Below are 17158 nucleotides of genomic sequence, written 5' to 3'. Positions count from 1 at the left end.
TTGCGAAATCTTTCCATATAAAGGTAGCTACTTTCAGTCACACTCTCACAGATATAAAACCTTTAAAAAAGTTCTCTGATACATCAGGCTTTCTGCAAAATCCTCACATACGTGCAGCGCTAGCCCCGAACTTTCAATGTTGTCACAAAGCTCCAGACCATCCACTCTGCCCTTGGGATACTTTCATACATAAAACCCCTTGAAAAAGCACATAATCTTTATTCATCTATATTTCGCTCCATCTTCTTTTATGACAAGTTTTTGCTCCAGAACACCTTTTGAGAAGGACCCTAGCATGTCTGGGCATGCAGGGTGATCCATAGGAGACATAAAAGGTGGGTTTTCCATATGAAAGGTTGACTTTGGGCTGCGATAACAAGGCCCAGCGGTCATTCTACTGTATCATTCTGCTACATATGGATGGTTAAATCCAGTGTGGAATTTATTATACAGTATCGGGCAGTGTACATGTGGACACAGGTCTAGATTTGCAAAGAAATTCAACCGAAAGTATACAACATTACAGAAATATCTACAATGTATATGCTGAATACTAACTGAAAAGTTATACCACTATATGTGTCTATGCTATATATTTTGAACCTATTTAGTACTAAACAACACTATGAATTAAATGTTTGTTTATTTCTATTTTATACAGAAAATTATTGGGATATAAAGGTTATATAGAAAATGTAGAAATTTGAAAAGATTACAATAGGCCATACCAATTTAGTCAATAATAATTAAATATTGGTTCTCAGATTTGCCATTTTCATTTTTTACTGATTTGCATAAAAATCAATTTTCGAACATTGACATTGAAAATGAAAGTGCCCTCATGCCATTGTCAGTCTTATTTCTTAAAATGTACTGTATATAACTTGGGTCACTCGAAAAAAGTCGAAAAAAAAGAAAGAAAAAAAAGGATAATCGGGCCTACCTATTGACCCTAATTTTTTCCAGACTGAAACAGGAAACACAACAAGTTTTTCCTAGGCCTTACTTAGTTCCAAGTGTGTGGGTGGAGATGGTTGACTTAAGAAATTGGTTCAGGTGGTGTGGGATAATTGCGTGCATGATTTGTACATCGTGTGTGTATCACATTCACAATACAATTATTCTGCTACACAATATGATATGGTAGACACACAACTGTAAGAGACAGGTCAAATATCCAACCTTTACTAATATCCTGTACAAATTATACTACATCACGTTTGCCAGCATTTATGTATCAGGGCTCAAAATACCTTAGCTCCAATTTCACCTGCACTAACAGTGTACAAAATACTTTTTTTGAGCCAGGTTGCCCAGTGGGCAACATACGGCAAAAATTAGGTTGCACATCAGCATTTTAGGTTGCCCCACCTATAAGTTACTACTTTCCTCAAATTAAGTAATGTTACATACATAAGCCTTTGACAATATTTCTAACAGCTTTTAGTTAACTGATACTAGTAATAGCTATTACCTAAAATTAAAAAGCATCTGTCGGATACAGTGGTGCAAGCCAAGTGGGCATGAATTGGGGGGTGGGGGCATTCTTAAAATTCAGGTAGCACACTGGGCTACCTAGGTTCAAAAATAGGTTGCCCCAAGTAAAATTTGGTTGCCCGGGGCAACTGGGCAACCAGGTATTTTGCACACTGACTAACATGTATACGTCGAGCCCTGGTACAATGTATTTTCAGCCCTGAATGTAATACGGACTCCAGTGACATTCCGGCTATTTACATCTCTGTGATTGAATTGAAAAAGATGATACTGTGGGATTCCTTTCTTAGATCCGTGTGCCAGGGGACTGCCTGTAACATCCCCACAGTGGTTATCTCCACCTCCACTGGTACCATCATCGTGTCTTGATGGTGTAATGTTATTATGGAGAACCCCATACTCCAGGGCACTGGTCCATGAATCATGCCAGCTATTGCCTACGTGCTGTGAATTAGTTATCTCTTAAAGGCATCAAATGCAATTTCAGGGCAGCAAAACTGGAAATATTCTGAACTAGAAACTAGGTAACATTTGCATTTTTAGCAAATGCATAATGTTTACCTTTTGAATACAGTCTGTTCTGTTAATTCTTACTTTTAAAAATACATTCATATAGATGGTCAGAGAGGAGTATAAATCCCTCCTGCTATAAAGTTGCAACATCATGTAACCCAACACCAGTTACCATGGTGAAAGATGTCAACAACTCAGGTCATTGACCAGGTCAGAGGTCAGTGTTTGGAAAAGAAGAAGAGGAGGAAACATAGCAAAAACAACATTTTCCTTCTGTAAACATAATAAGGCAATCTATATGATGTAGTTAAGTCTTGTCTAATAAAGGTGTATCCTTTCTATGTATTTAGTATGATAAATATTAATATCCATCAAACATGTTATGTCTGTCAAATGCTCTTTTCCCTCTAGCTCAAAAGGTTGTGAATCAACTGTAATATCAGAAAAGTAGCAATTTTCATTGATTAGAACAGGACATCCATATTAATTATACATTATAGATTACATAATGTCAACCTTTTGCTATATTATATATGCCCCTGCCAATATCCCAAGTAAAACGTTCTAACATAATTCACACTAATAATACTGCTGAGGAGCATTATGTAACATTTCTGAAAATTAAAATAACATTTTATGGCATCTTTAAATAAAGAAATTTTTGTGTGATTGTAATTTACTCCCACATTTTAACATACTGCATTTGTGCAATTACATTTCTGACATTTATGGTTGTTGCTAAAACAGCCCAAACAAGGCACACCTAGTTTTTGGTGCCACCACAAAGTATCAAAAGTAAACAAACATGACTGACAGCTGTGTTTCCAGCTTTTAAACACACTTGTATAAGGCATCATATTTTGGTACCTCCACTTTCTGAATGGCACTTATTTACAATTTAGTAGGGTTCAAATTACTTTAAATATAAAGAAATGACCAGAAAATTTCCTTTTTCTATCTTTGTAATTGTTACATAATGCAGCTTTAAACTAAACAAGGGTGGCTATTTGTAACACTCCTATCTAGCACTCATAATGCGACCTTATCTAATCCAGGTTGGTGAGGTGGAGTCCCCGAGGTTGGCTTAGATTGATAACAAATGACCTGTAGGCCTCTAGGAGACAGGTTGGAATAATGATAAAGACATCAGGCAAATGTAACGATGTACTACAGTACTACAGGTGTACTCAGTGTCTGTAGGAATTGATTTTAAATCTGCATAGTTCTCACCAGGCTGTTTGAGTGTAGGGCCCCCTATGCTGTGATTTGGACCCCCTACGCTGTGATTTATTTTTAGCCCCCTACACTGTGTTTCAACCAGTGTAGGGGTGTTTTTTGTGGGCAAAAGCTTCATAAATCTGTCAAAAAAATGAAAATATAACTTTAAAATGAAGCTATAACAAAGGCGGAAAAAAACTGTCTCCAATAAGCAAGAAACATTTTGATCATTTTGCTGATGAAATTCCTTTTTGCTGCCTATGGGAAAAGGTGTCAGGGTGATCAATTATTAATTAATAATTCATAACCCTGACCCAGCAGACTTCATTAGCCATATAACCTTACCTAGTATGGATGATACATGTGACCCCAAATGACACATTCTTTATCAATCTAATATAGCTTCAGGGTTAGAAATTTTACTGTTTATTCCACTTTCTTAAACTCTGCTGCACCAAAAATTTAGCATTCAAAGACTGGGCTATAGTAGAAATTTTTAGTAAACTCTTCACCAATAATTTGTTGGTTCTCGGATTTTTCCAGAAAAAATATGAAGCAAAAGGGCAAAAAAAGTAAGAATGAAAACAGGTCTAAACATCCTATTTATAGCCCCAAATGCTACCATGAAGACAAGACAAAAGCTGGGTTAATATTTAAACAACGAATTTTGAACTTTTAATCAAACCACTGCATTGATAGATGGAAAAATTGTAACATCTGGGAAGAAAAGATCTTTCCTCAACTGTTGGGGGCAAAATATGAGCATTTTTGAGTTGATTCAGAACCAGAATCTTTTCTTCTTTTTTTTTTTTTTACAAATCAGAAAAAAATGACGAGGTGAATCCGAGAAACAACAAATTACTAGTAAGTTGGTGTGGCCTTGCAATATATTCTAAATCTGCTAGTAATAAAAATCAATCCCTCTCCCAAACAACTAGAATCACAATTTGTTTATCTTACTTGAAAGTTGAATATTTGAGATCAAAATAACACAGGCAATTAATTGTACACTTGCCACTCAATATGAACCATGCCTGGAAAAAGTCTGGTTGTCTGTCTATTCAGGGACATCTTTGGTTGCAAATCTATGAATCATTAATAAAATAATACGGCATCATAAAAAGCTCCTTTTCCTTCCTACTGTAAAATACAACCACTGACAAAACTAATGCATTTACAGTACCCTGTTGATCGAGTGAGATCAAGAGGTTTTAAAATACGCAATTAAAGATGCAGCCTATTATAATAATTACAGGAAAAGTAGACCTGCTCCAATTATGTAGATCTCTTAGTTTGAAGCAGCCTACTGATAAATTCCAACCCTGATCGACAGGTTGTTGGGAATTGCTTATTAGGCCACAGCAAGTATATTTTATGGATAGCATCCTCTGCAGACTCTAAATCTTATGTGAGTCTGCAGAAAAAAACAAGGCGGACCAAAAACACAAGATTCCTACATTTTCCAATTTTGACATCATAAACCTTGTTAAACAAGAAATTATACCTACATTGTATGTGTATATTGTTCTATATGTTAACTGCCGAATCAGAGCCTTGTCTTGTCTTGTCTCCTCTCTTCATACTTATCTGCCATCCACGTTCTGTCATAGCAACAGACATCTTTGCTAATTTTCGGCATGTTGACCATTGTCAGAAGGAAACAAAATTTCTTGTTTTTCCCCCCAGAATCAAGCAAAAATTAATACGCGCGCTGATGTCATCCATAAACATTACTTGCTGTGGCCTTACTCAGAAGTACATGATGTGAGATAATGTAGTAAGGCAGGCGTGGATTCACACAGCAAGATGTGCTGCTATCTGTAGAGAATGATGAGAAAATGGTGTCCCAGAGGCCCTCCCCGTTATTTGTAAGTCATAAATTGTAAAGACGTTGAGTCGGGTTGACTGACTTCATACATAGATCAGTGGGAAGGGCCTACAAGATTGTCTGCAGTTGTGTGTTATAATAAGCAGGGCTTGAAATACTGGCTGAATGTATGCTCCTTTGTGCACATAAAATTGGAGCTGTGCATCTATTAACTAGAGTTCCCCGATCTCATACCTTCGCCAAATGATGTTAATCTTTATGACTGACAAATTATCGATTAGATTATTCCCCCCTGATTTAAAAAATAGGAACCTAATTTTCATGAATTATATCATTTTATCATAATCTCAACCAAAAGACAGTCTGATATTAACAAACAATGCATTCTAGCATTTCCTAATAAATTATGCAAATGAGGTCCTGATTTGAATAAATTATGTTTAATGATGTTCACCTCAATTTAACTTTCAAATACCACAAGTATGAAATTCCAGGCAGTTATCATTACATAATTATAAAATTTCCTCATTAATTATGCAAATTAAGTCATTATTAACATAATCAATATCTTCCCTTGTTTCTTTCGTTGTCAATTACCAATGTCGCAAGCTTCAATTGTCGTATCATGGCATGCAGATGATTTATAGAATTTCCCCATAAATTATGCAAATTACATCCATATTTGCATAATTGTCACATAATTATATTAAGCATCACGTAAGCTACCTATATACCAAAAACCACGACGATCCGTCAACTGGTTCTTGAGTTATCCCCTTTTGAATATTTTCAAGAATATATCCCTGCAGTTCCAGAGCAAGCCGCTAGGGGGCCTAAACTCACGTCACTTCTTCCCCAGCACAAGAGCTACCTACCATCCAAATTTCATCACCATAGCATGTCTAGATCATGAGATATCAAAACCGGAAGTTCAGGTGCAGTACCATAACAAGCCGCTAGGGGGTCCAAAATCTAATCATTTTGAGGTCTCATCAAGACCTACCCAGCTACCAAGTATCAAGACAATCCATCAAGGCCTTCTCAAGTTATCGTGTTTACAGACACACACACACACAAACACACACATACACGAACGCCCCTGAAAACATAACCTTCTTGGCGAAGGTAATGATTCAGTGTACAAAATACTTTTTTGAACCAGGTTGCCCAGTGGGCAATCTACGGCAAAAATTAGGTTGCCCATCAGAATTTTAGGTTCACCGTTGCCCTACCTGTAAGTTACTACTTTCCTCAAATTAAGTGATGTTACATACATAAGCCTTTGACAACATTTCTAACAGCCTTTAGTTAACTGATTCTAGTAATAGCCATTAATACCTAAAATTAAAAAGAATCTGCCGGATACAGTGGTGCAAGCCAAGTGGGCATGATTTGGGGGGGGGGGGCATTCTTAAAATTCAGGTAGCACACTGGGCTACCTAGGTTCAAGAATAGGTTGCCCCAAGTAAAATTTGGTTGCCCGGGGCAACTGGGCAACCAGGTATTTTGCACGCTGTGATTACAGTTATTTTATTGAGCACATTTGCAGAACGTACTGTGCATGAGCAAAACACGTTCTGCATTGTGCATAGCAGTGTACTTTGGCAGAATGTCTCGTTACTCCGTGAAGGAGGTCAGGACCTCCGGACGGAGTGTTGTAATCGGCTGATTTTTCATGTTCGCAGTCAAAACACTGGGTTCTCTTTGTGTAATCGGCACGCAATTTTATACGCCGTCTGCGGGCATGCCCGTGTTGATGCACGAATGTGTATTTTTGCCGTTGCTGCTTTCGCGGTCAATGTAATATCGCAGACGCACCCCTACAATTACGAGGCGAATTGGAATGGTCCAGAAAAACGCGTTGTTTGGAATAGCAGTGGGGTTCAAAAAAGTTCATGCAGATACGGGGTGGTTTTTATAAGTGGTTCCAGATGTTTTTGCCCATGGTTAAGAGATGCCAAGTTTTTTGGAAGATGTTCGCAGCCAAAACGCATTCTTCCGTACGTCGCATTTCTGTGTAATTTCGCATGTGGTGTTGCATTATGTCCGGGATGATGCACGTCTTTTTATTTTTACCGTAGCTGTTTTGATATTGGAGTAAATGCTTATTTTCGAAACATCCCCATTTCTTTGAAATGGTTTCGTCCGTTTATGCAACTGTTACTGCGCTAATGACGACCAGTCGCGCTGTCCTGATACACCGCGAATGTGCGAGTGTTCCCTGTAGACAGTCCCGGGAGTCATTTTTTTGCACATTCCAGGAGCCAAACCAAAATACGTTCATGAACCGAGTACCAAAAAACCGAAACGTGAAAATCGGATGATCGGACCTGATGTACATTTCTCTTTCTATAGATTGTACACACAATACACACATCTTTAGATAATCTGGCCATGGCAGGTTAAAAAAAAAGTAACCCTGAATCATACTAGATTAGCGTAAATGCATGTTAATGCGTTCAAAACAAGGAAAAAATTGTTTCCGGGTATTAATCTCTTGAATCACGGCGCTGAATATTGACGCAAAAATATTTCGGGCATCGCGCGCCCTTCCCGCGTCACGTGTAGGCATCTCGCATCTCTGATTGGTTGTTGCGTCTTAAGATGACTGAGCCGACGCGCGTTTAAACAATTTTTCTTTGTTCGATTTATCACACTTCACAGAGAATTGTCGCCAATGGCTACTTCTTTTTGTTGCAATATATAATACTTCACGGAGAATTGTCGCCTATGGCTTCTTGTTCAAGGTTGTATTCGCTTATTGTAGGATGGAACCCCATCTATAGTTTCAAATGATGTGTCAGAAAAAAATATTGTCTGCAACAGGCAATATTTCGATGCAACTCTGACCAAACATCCAAAGAAAACCTGCTTGCAAGTTCATAACATTGAAGAGTCAAACAAATTGAAGGGGACATTTTGCTGTAAAGTGAAAATTTGAAAAACAATGTTAAGTAAATGTACTTTCTTTATTAGCCATTATGTCTTTCACACCTCTTTTGGTACACAAAGGCAATTAGTCATGTAATTAGGACCTCTTAAAAGGTGTGTATTGCCATGTGTATTGAAAAGTGGGAAACAATACATTGTTGCTCCTTTTATAGCTTGTAGAGCAAACAAAAAAATTGATGTATCATGTAGGCTTATGAAAGATACACAAGATTACCAGATAAGATGTCCAACATTAAGAAAATATAAAGAGATCAATATTACCTACAAAAGTACTAATAGGCATTAGCATTCAATACAAGCGGTTTAGTTTTGCTCATACAGGATTAGTGTTACTTCAGGTGTAGGTAATTTTCATGCACAGGTTTGCACTGATAAATCCAAACTCTAACTTCAAAATCTTAAAGGAGTACTACAACAAAGAGTTTATCATTTCTGCGACACTTAGATTTCAAGACTTAGACTGTATACTACAAGTTGTACATTTTTTTAAATACCTTAACACACATAAACCTTAATATTTGGGTAAAAAAAAATTTGGGCGCATAGCTCAAGCAGTATTTCGAGTCCATGTATATGTACATGTACATGTACTAAGATATTAAATTACAACGTACCAAAATGAAATAAGTCTAAGTAAGATGCAAGTGTACAGGTCTAAAACAGTATAGTTTTTTTACCTCTAACTTAGAGTCTAAGAGTAACAGTAAACTGATAAAGTACTGATATATCATAATCTGGAAACTGCTGTTTTATGGTTTGCCCTCAAAGATCTCATAAGAGAATTTTTTATCTAAATCCTACAGAAATCCCACCAAACCCATATGCCGAGATTATATCACGACTGCAACCAGCCCCCGCACAATACACACACATCTACAAAAAATCAATAGAATTTTACGAGCGGCACTTACCCATGTACCCTGCCACTAAGGACCTTTTCTGTGACAAATGTACAGGGCACTCAGGGCTGTTCTATTCTATCAACCAAGTTCAACATAATGTAGGGGTAGGGAGCTAGTTTTGATTGTTTTCTAGGTTCATTATAAAATGGTAAAATGGTAATTCATGGTAAAATTATACTTTTATCTGAGGCCACACCAATTTAATTTCTTGGTTAATGGATTCAACTGCTTCATTTTTTTCTGATTTGCAAAAAAACAAAAAAAAAAAAATGTCAGAATCAACTGCAAAATGCTCAATATTTTGCCCTGAACAGTTGAAAACAGTCCTTTTCATCCTACTTGTTACAGTTATTCCATCTTTCAACGGAGTGGTATCATTAAAAGTTCAAAACTCATTGTTTAAATTTTGAACCAGCCTGGTGTGTTGACTTCATGGCTCCTATCGTACCATTTTAGGCCATAATAGGATGCCTAGGTCTGTTTTTATTTTTTTTATTTTTTTTCACCCGCCCGCTCCATTATTTTTCTAGTAAGATCCGTTAACCAAGAAATTAAATTGGTGTGGCCTAAATTTATAATAATTCTATGTATATACTATTGATATCTAAAGGTCCATTATTTTCTAGCCACGTAACGAATAAAAATCTGGGGCAGGTGAGTCAGATCATCCATCTTGATTACATTATTACCCTAACAATGTTTTTATGAAGCATGTTCGTCGTCCTTAAGTAGGTCTAGTCATTAAATAGGCCATAAAATGGGCCGGGGGATACGCATGAACAGGCTCGTAATAATCATGTCACGGCTGAGGGGGAACATAGCGAGCGAACAAGAAAATTTGATTGTCAGAGATGAGGTAGACTGTCTATATGATTACTCCACATGGTATCATCTAGTATGTTTCCACTTTTATACATGTAACATGTCCCAATTGTGTCCAGCACTGCAAAGTCTGCCATGCGAGGATTGAACTAGGGCTGCGTACAGGTACAGGTACCAGTACCAGGGGTCGAAATTCATTTTTGGGAATAGGTGCACTGGTGCACCCAACCAGCATGCAAAATATCTGCAAATTTTACTTGGGGCAACCTATTTTTGAACCTATTAGCCCAGTATGCTACCTGAATTTTAAGAATGCGCCCCCCCCCCCCAAATCATGCCCACTTGGCTTGGTTGCACCACTGTATCCGGCAGATGCTTTTTAATTTTAGGTATTAATGGCTATTACCAGTATCAGATAACTAAAGGCTGTTAGAAATATTGTCAAAGGCTTATGTATGTAACATTGCTTAATTTGAGTAACTTGTAGGCGGGGCAACCTAAAATTCTGATGAGAAACCTAATTTTTGCCATAGTTCAAAAAAGTATTTTGTACACTGCCCAACATAAAAAAATTGGGTGCACAAAAAAATATTTTAGGTGCACCATATAAGATAAAATAAGTAGAATGCCTGCAAAAACTATAATAATTGTAATATTTTTTCTGACACTTGGATGTTAGGAATATGCTGCAACTACTATATTTAACATTTTTACATACGTTAAGCCTAAGAAAATGTTTGGGTCCACTGGTGCACTCACAGAAAAAAATTGGGTGCACAGCTCCAAATGTAGGTGCACTAAAGGTGCACATGAACCCAGTATTTTGAGCCCTGGGTCTACTTGGAAGTAATGTAAGTAGGAACTGGAAGTGTGTTTCACTGGGATAGAGCCAGTAGCCATGTGGTCTGATCTAACAGGAAACTGGCATATCCTGATTCTATACTTACAGGGGAGGGCTCACTAATTACATGTAGGGGTCTGAGGTAGCCTTGATTCTATACTTACAGGGGACAGGCCACTAATCATCCTGTCTGGGGGAAAATTTATATATAAACACAACACAACAGTATCAGGGAATATGCAGGTTAGTACAGGTAAAATTGGAGTTATGCAGGTATTTTTTATATTTTTACCTGCACATTACCTGCAAACGGTCTATGTATTGGGCTTATGATAATAATGATATCATAAATAAAGTAGGTGTATGTGGATTTTCATTTCTTGCATTGGCTGTTACAATTTATGAATTAAAAAAAAAAAGCGACGGTTTCTAAAACAGTTTTTAGTACGATCCATACTAAATTCTGAGTGGTGCAGGTAAAATTTAAAGTCTGGTGGACATAATTTTGAATGTTACATGCACCATTGTACAGAAAAAAAATATTTTTAGCTATGTACATAATATTGGTCTGCAAAAACTGCAAGTGAAAAAATTTATTGGCTAAAACATTAACCACACAAAGCGTATTCAAGATGCTTGCTAGCAATTGGAGATCCAGATTAACATTACTATTAATACTACTAATATTTATTAACATGCTGAATTCACACACTGTGATTAATATATGAACAAAATGTCAGATTTGGAAGTCAACTGAGCATGAAGCTTTTACCAGGCTTGCTTCATGCACACTGACTCTGAACCCAGGCTGCTGAATATGAAGTATGAAATATTGCTGTGAAGTGTCAAGTTACATGAATGTCAAGCTGTACTCAGAAGGGCAGAGGGGATATATCAAGGAAACATTGTCTGGGCCATGCAAAATCTGTTTTCAGGTTCAATAACAGATTTTCCTTTAACTTAAAGTCATCCAATGCAATTTCAGGTCGCCAAACCCCCCCCAAAAAATATATATATATTCTCGATGAGGAAATCTGTCCGATATTTACTGCCATTTCTGAACACATTTTTTGCATCATTTCATATTTAAAGCAAATTTGACATAGCCCCAAAATAAGCTTCGTGACCTAGGATCCCTTTATTTTTGGGTACCACCCATAACTAGCTAGGACCAGTTTAGAATACAAAACGTAATCGTTTTCTGTTACACAGTAGTGCCTTGTAGATATTAGTTTGCTCTGGAATAGGGCTGATTCAACTTAGGCCACACCGTCTTAATTTTATGGATGACATCCGCGCACACATTGATTTTCGTCTGTTATCAAAAAAAAAAGATCACGTCATCTGAGGCTCTGGCCTGGATAGTCCATGGTAGCTTGCTATATAGCGACAATACGGAGCTGGTGGTAACCCTGGAGGATGGCACCCAGGCTACCAAAGCTCCACGACTCAACACCTCAGTACACATACGTACAGTGCCGATTCATAAATCCGCAAAAAGCCAGCATGTGCCGGCCTAGCGTATATGTTGCTATGTTCTGCCGCAAATTTACAATACCAGCTTTGCCTTTGTATTCCTGTGGTTTAGTAGCATTTTTATTTTTCGCCGGATTTTTATTTTATTTGCCCACGCGCACTAGTTTGGGGGTCTTCAGAGGACGTCATCCATAAAATTAAGTTGGTGTAGCCTTACACTAAAAAAATGACCAGAAAATTGACTTTGAAAATCCAGTCTTAATGCCCTGAAATTGCTTTGGGTGCCTTTAACCAACCATACTTTACTTTAAAGTTTAAATCATAGTTTGACAGTTGGCTGATATAAAGAGAAACATGGGAAAGGTATAAGGTATTAAAACATTAGCATGGAAAATATCAGAAATCTATTTTCATTTTTCCAAATGGAATGACCTATTAGTACTACATTCGTTGGGTTCCTAATATTCATACTGCAATACACGTATATGAAGGCTTACAGCGGAATTGCCTTGTTGTATATCTACATGGACAAAGGTTTAGGGTCATTAACTACGATTAGTGTCATGATAAGTGAATTGGGCACTAAACTTTAATTCACCTTTGTTTCCGGGCCAGCGAATCTGATCTCTGATTACTAGTGGGTGGGTGCGTGTAGGAAGTACTCTTGAATAGCAATACGTAAGGCAGGTATTTCAATCAATGTTGAGTTAGCTCTGTCAGACGTGTTATACATGGTTGAACAGTTGATATACCGGACTACCCATCAGTGCACTTATCAATGAAAATCACGGGAGTAATATAGCCGTAAGGCCTAGGAAAAAATGTTGTGTTCTAGGCTTCTACTTCTAGCTGGCATGTATATTTCTGTCATTTGAGAAAATTTTGTGATCATGACAGATGAAAAATTTGTCACATCCATCATCTTTGACAGACAAAAATCGTTTTTTTACAAATGTGGAAAGAGAGGTCATTAAATTAAGCTTAGTCTGCCAGCAAAATGTAGCCTTCAAAATGTTGGAAAGAGCATTTCAGAGGGTCAGAGTGTCAAAATTTTCCCCCTAGGATTGTTGTGTTACGTGTTCGACATGATGTTACATCAAACAAAACTGAGACGATGTAAAAGAAATTTCAGGCTGGGTAAAACACTGATTTCTGGTTCCAGTCCTGAAAAAAAATAGGGTCCGTGGGTACCATTAGGGATTGTCTTCTTTCTTTTTTTCTTATTTGTTTATTGTAATGATTGTTACGACTTGAGGTACTAATAAATATTTGGTACTGAGTCTGAAGATACATGTAAATCCATAGTTGCTAATGCTAAACGACTTATTAGTATGAGTTTGCAGTTTGATCTACTAAAATCTATATTTCTGTCTGAGTGCTGCAGGTAAAATTTGTCCTGCGCAGGCAATTTGCATGCTATCTTCACCAGTGCAGGTACATGTATACAGAAAAAAATTACCCTGCCTATCTACTAAAAGGTAATGGTATTATCAAACTGTTTAGAGTGTGTACTGTATTTGGCATGTGTATTCAAACTCGACTCTGAGTGTGAGAAACACAGCTGATAATACATAATTAATAGCGGCTCAGATTTTTACGTCCCTTCATTGCTTTTGAAATCCAGGCTTTGGGCGAATAATAAAGCATATTTGTGTGCACGGTATATTTTTATGTGGCTGTAGCAAAGGCATGATATCAAGGGTAACACAGAAATTTTACACCTACATATCAAAAATAACTGCTGACCTACATAGACCAACAGTTTATATATTAACAGTTAGTCAAACACGTGGTTACAGTGTGTTGGTGGGAGGGGTGTTGACAAGGTAAACCAAGTACGCACCTTTGAATTTGGATCTAATGTTTGCCAGTTCCTTGTTTATCCGCTTCTGCTCTGCTTCTTTGCTTTTACCTGAAAAATAGTTTGGAAAAAAAAACTGTTAGAGGACTTTGTACACGTACATGATTGTGTTATTATCATCAGTAGCAGGGTTCTAGCTAGCACAATGTAGCGTAGGGGCCCCCTATGCTAAAATTTTGACCCCCTACGCTAAATTTCCCCCCTATGCTATAATTTTGACCCCCTACGCTAAATTTCCCCCCTACACATACAGCATAAGGGCATTGTGACTGTATTTCTTTGTTCAAGAATGCCAGATCAAATGTGGAAAATTAACAATCAAGGATACATTGTACATACCTTAGAAATAACATTTTTTTCCCTTTGGGTATCCCTCAAATGGCCCCTTTTTAACTCAAATTTTTAAAAGCTCCGTACCACGGAGGGAGGGCCCACTGACAGGCGGCCAGTACCACTACGCTAAAATTACATCCTAGCTAGAACCCTGAGTAGAAAACCGAAATGAATGAAACACTTACACTTGTACGGAGTACAAAGAGGTCATTCTAAATCTGATCCGATTTACATGAGAGTAAAGACCTGGCGGCACAAAAAATGCTAACGTTCAGATCGTACGCCAGCCCTCGACGTAACATATGATTTGATCGCACGTTCTTGGTGTGCGTCAAACTTAAAGTAGTCCGAAACAGGAAAAATTTGACGTACACAGTTTTCAGTGGTCGTAGCCACTATTAGAAAGGGGGAGTAAGCTAGATTCGCATTTTGGTTCTCCTTCAAAATTCTTATGTTTTTGTACTTTCAAAATATTGGATGAAAGGGTATCTTCTTTGTTGAGTAAATTTGCGTTTTTAATTTGACAAAATGACACAATGACATACGATATGCTCCATACAACTATGAGTATGATACTGGACACAATCCAAGTCCATCCTTTTGCCTTAATAAAGGACTCAGGAACAGAAGCTTCCATTTAGATTTACATGTACATTGTATATGGAAACAGAATGTCAAGTCACAATCGACAATGACAAAGCTACTGTCATATCAACCAACCAGCCTCTCTTTCTTTTTCAGTCTCGCTGGACAGAAAATACTTCATTTCTGTTTTCTCGAATATGCGATTCATGACATGGAACTCATATTTTTATCTTTTTAAACATCTGTATGTAATTTGTGAATTTGTACTTTTGTTATTGTTCCTGTTATAATATGGGCCTTTGTCCTATAGCAAAGAATAAATAGATAAATAAGTATTATAAATAAACAAATTTTGCTTGCCAAATTTGCAAGTCGTTATGATTTTTTTTCAGGACTATGATATTTTTTTTTTCTACAAATGATCACAGGTGGGTACTTTGAGCACTGGTTTTAGTGAAATACTTATAAATTATGAAAAAAAATTCTGTTTACCTGGAATGGAAATTTATTTTTGAAACCTTTATCTCATAAATAAGAAACATAAATAAACTGTTGAAGAGTTCCCAAACCCTTCACCGCCCCCCTCCCCCTTTTCACAGGAAGTACAGGGTGGGGCGTGCTAGCATGACGTCCACCAACCTGCGCCCCCCTCCCCCCTTAAAAACCACAACTTCAGTTTCCTGTGGAACGTTTCACAACAAAAAACACACCTTTTACTTATAAACATACTCTACAGTTTTCAAAATATTGACATGACACTACAGTGTAAGCAAAAATGTGCAGTGGTTCCGGTAGTTTTCTTTCTTTTCTTTTTTTTGCAAACGACTTACACAGGAAGCGGCTAGGCCACTGGTTGAAACTCTTTTTCGCTTTCCCGTAAAAAATTATTTTTCCCTCAAACACCGTTACACGAATGAATAATTAGTCTTATCTAAACCTAATTACCTCTCTACAACCGCTACACAGTTGTAGTTTGTAGCATTCTATCTTTGTGGGATGAAGAATTGTGCCTTATCTGAATCTGTGCGTAGGTAAATAGTGGCAAAAAGAAAAGATTTATATGGTCAAATTTTTGGGGAGGGGCGGCAAATATTTCCCTAACGTCCCGTGTGTCAGTCCTGTGACAACTCGGCACAAATCTGATACCGAGAGCCGCCGAAATCACCCTGCTTTCTTCTTAAACGGCAGACTTTAAAGTGTTTTGTGCATATCTATACGAGCTCTAGTCGCACGTGTGTGATTGTAAAAAGAAGGTAGACCAAAACGCGTACTTTGTGTATAACGTTCCCACAACCAACACTGGGTGGTACCGCCACATCCTTTCGCCATAAACGTACAACTCGGCGACCTTTCGACCCTGTAAACTACGCTGCGCGACTCAGGAGATGTAGGAGAGGATAATCTGAACGAACGTGGAGGTGTGGAGGAGTAAGGGAGGGGAGTACTCACAGTTTCTGATGTCGGAGATGAACACGGCGAGGCCGCGCATCCCGTCTCCCTTCGCCACGTTGGGCATGATCTCGGTCCCCCTGGCGAACGATCGGAACTCGCTGGCGAGCTGAAATCAACGTCACAACAAGGAGGTTCAGAGCGGGCAGCCGCTACAACAAACGTTCGTACACAATCCCGGGAGTTAGGAGTCCCTCCGGGTGCAGGTTTCGGTGAGATGAGGGGTTTTCTGTACGGTGGAAGTGGGGTGGATTTGCGCGTGAATGTCGGCCGCGGCACGTCAGAGTCAGAAAATGGCCGCCATGTCCGCTCGGCACCAGGACGAGGCTACCAACCCACCCCCTTCTCACGTGACGGCGCGGCGGGACGGAGCGACGCACAGCGGACAAATTTAGTACTACAGTCTTCAACTGCATGTACAATGTACATGTATATCTTGTGTACTAGTACTCGCCCAGTTGTCAAATGATATCAGTGGCCTATAAAACCAGGCTTCGGAAGCGGCTGGAAAGAGAAGAGATTGGCCAAACAGACGAATATGCTAGGGGAGTCAGTGCAGCAAATGTATACTCCCGTAGCGGACCAAGCCCCATGGCATGCTATTCGTCGGCAAATTTCTACTCTTTCCAGAGCCAGTTCTAAAGCCTGCCTGGCAGAGGCTAGTCAATATTATGAATCTACATATAAGGAAGGAAGAGTGCGAAATGCCTAGATATAGATCCACGAAACTTCTTTGCTTGCTAGAATAAGTAGAATGATTTCGCAAAGTGGAGGTCGCAGTTTGGAAGGTGACAGAGTCACAGTTGCAATTTTTATCAGCAATCAGTCAATCAAACTACCTGTTTTGTCTGATTGACTGAGTTAGAGACTGAAATAAACTC

The 17158-nt window shown here is 38.3% G+C and overlaps 1 protein-coding gene across 2 annotated transcripts in view; it reads right to left on the bottom strand.

The window, feature by feature from the left end:
- LOC109470275 (AP-2 complex subunit alpha-2-like) overlaps window positions 1-16624 on the bottom strand; it is a 42662-nt gene extending 26038 nt beyond the window's left edge. For both annotated transcript variants that reach the window (XM_019769160.1, XM_019769161.1), the window contains exons 1-2: window positions 16278-16624; window positions 13893-13961 (exon numbers count right to left, since the gene is read on the bottom strand). In XM_019769160.1, coding sequence (XP_019624719.1) covers window positions 13893-13961; window positions 16278-16344 — 136 coding nt within the window. In that variant the 5' untranslated portion in view covers window positions 16345-16624. The remainder of the gene's footprint in view (window positions 1-13892; window positions 13962-16277) is intronic.
- Between the last annotated feature and the right edge of the window lie 534 nt (window positions 16625-17158).

The sequence above is a fragment of the Branchiostoma belcheri genome, unplaced genomic scaffold, assembly GCF_001625305.1.
Source record: "Branchiostoma belcheri isolate BF01 breed outbred unplaced genomic scaffold, Haploidv18h27 scaffold22, whole genome shotgun sequence".
NCBI classification, from domain to species: domain Eukaryota; kingdom Metazoa; phylum Chordata; class Leptocardii; order Amphioxiformes; family Branchiostomatidae; genus Branchiostoma; species Branchiostoma belcheri.
The sequence above is the reverse complement of the archived record's forward strand: the minus strand, read 5'-3'. Positions and strand labels throughout refer to the sequence as shown.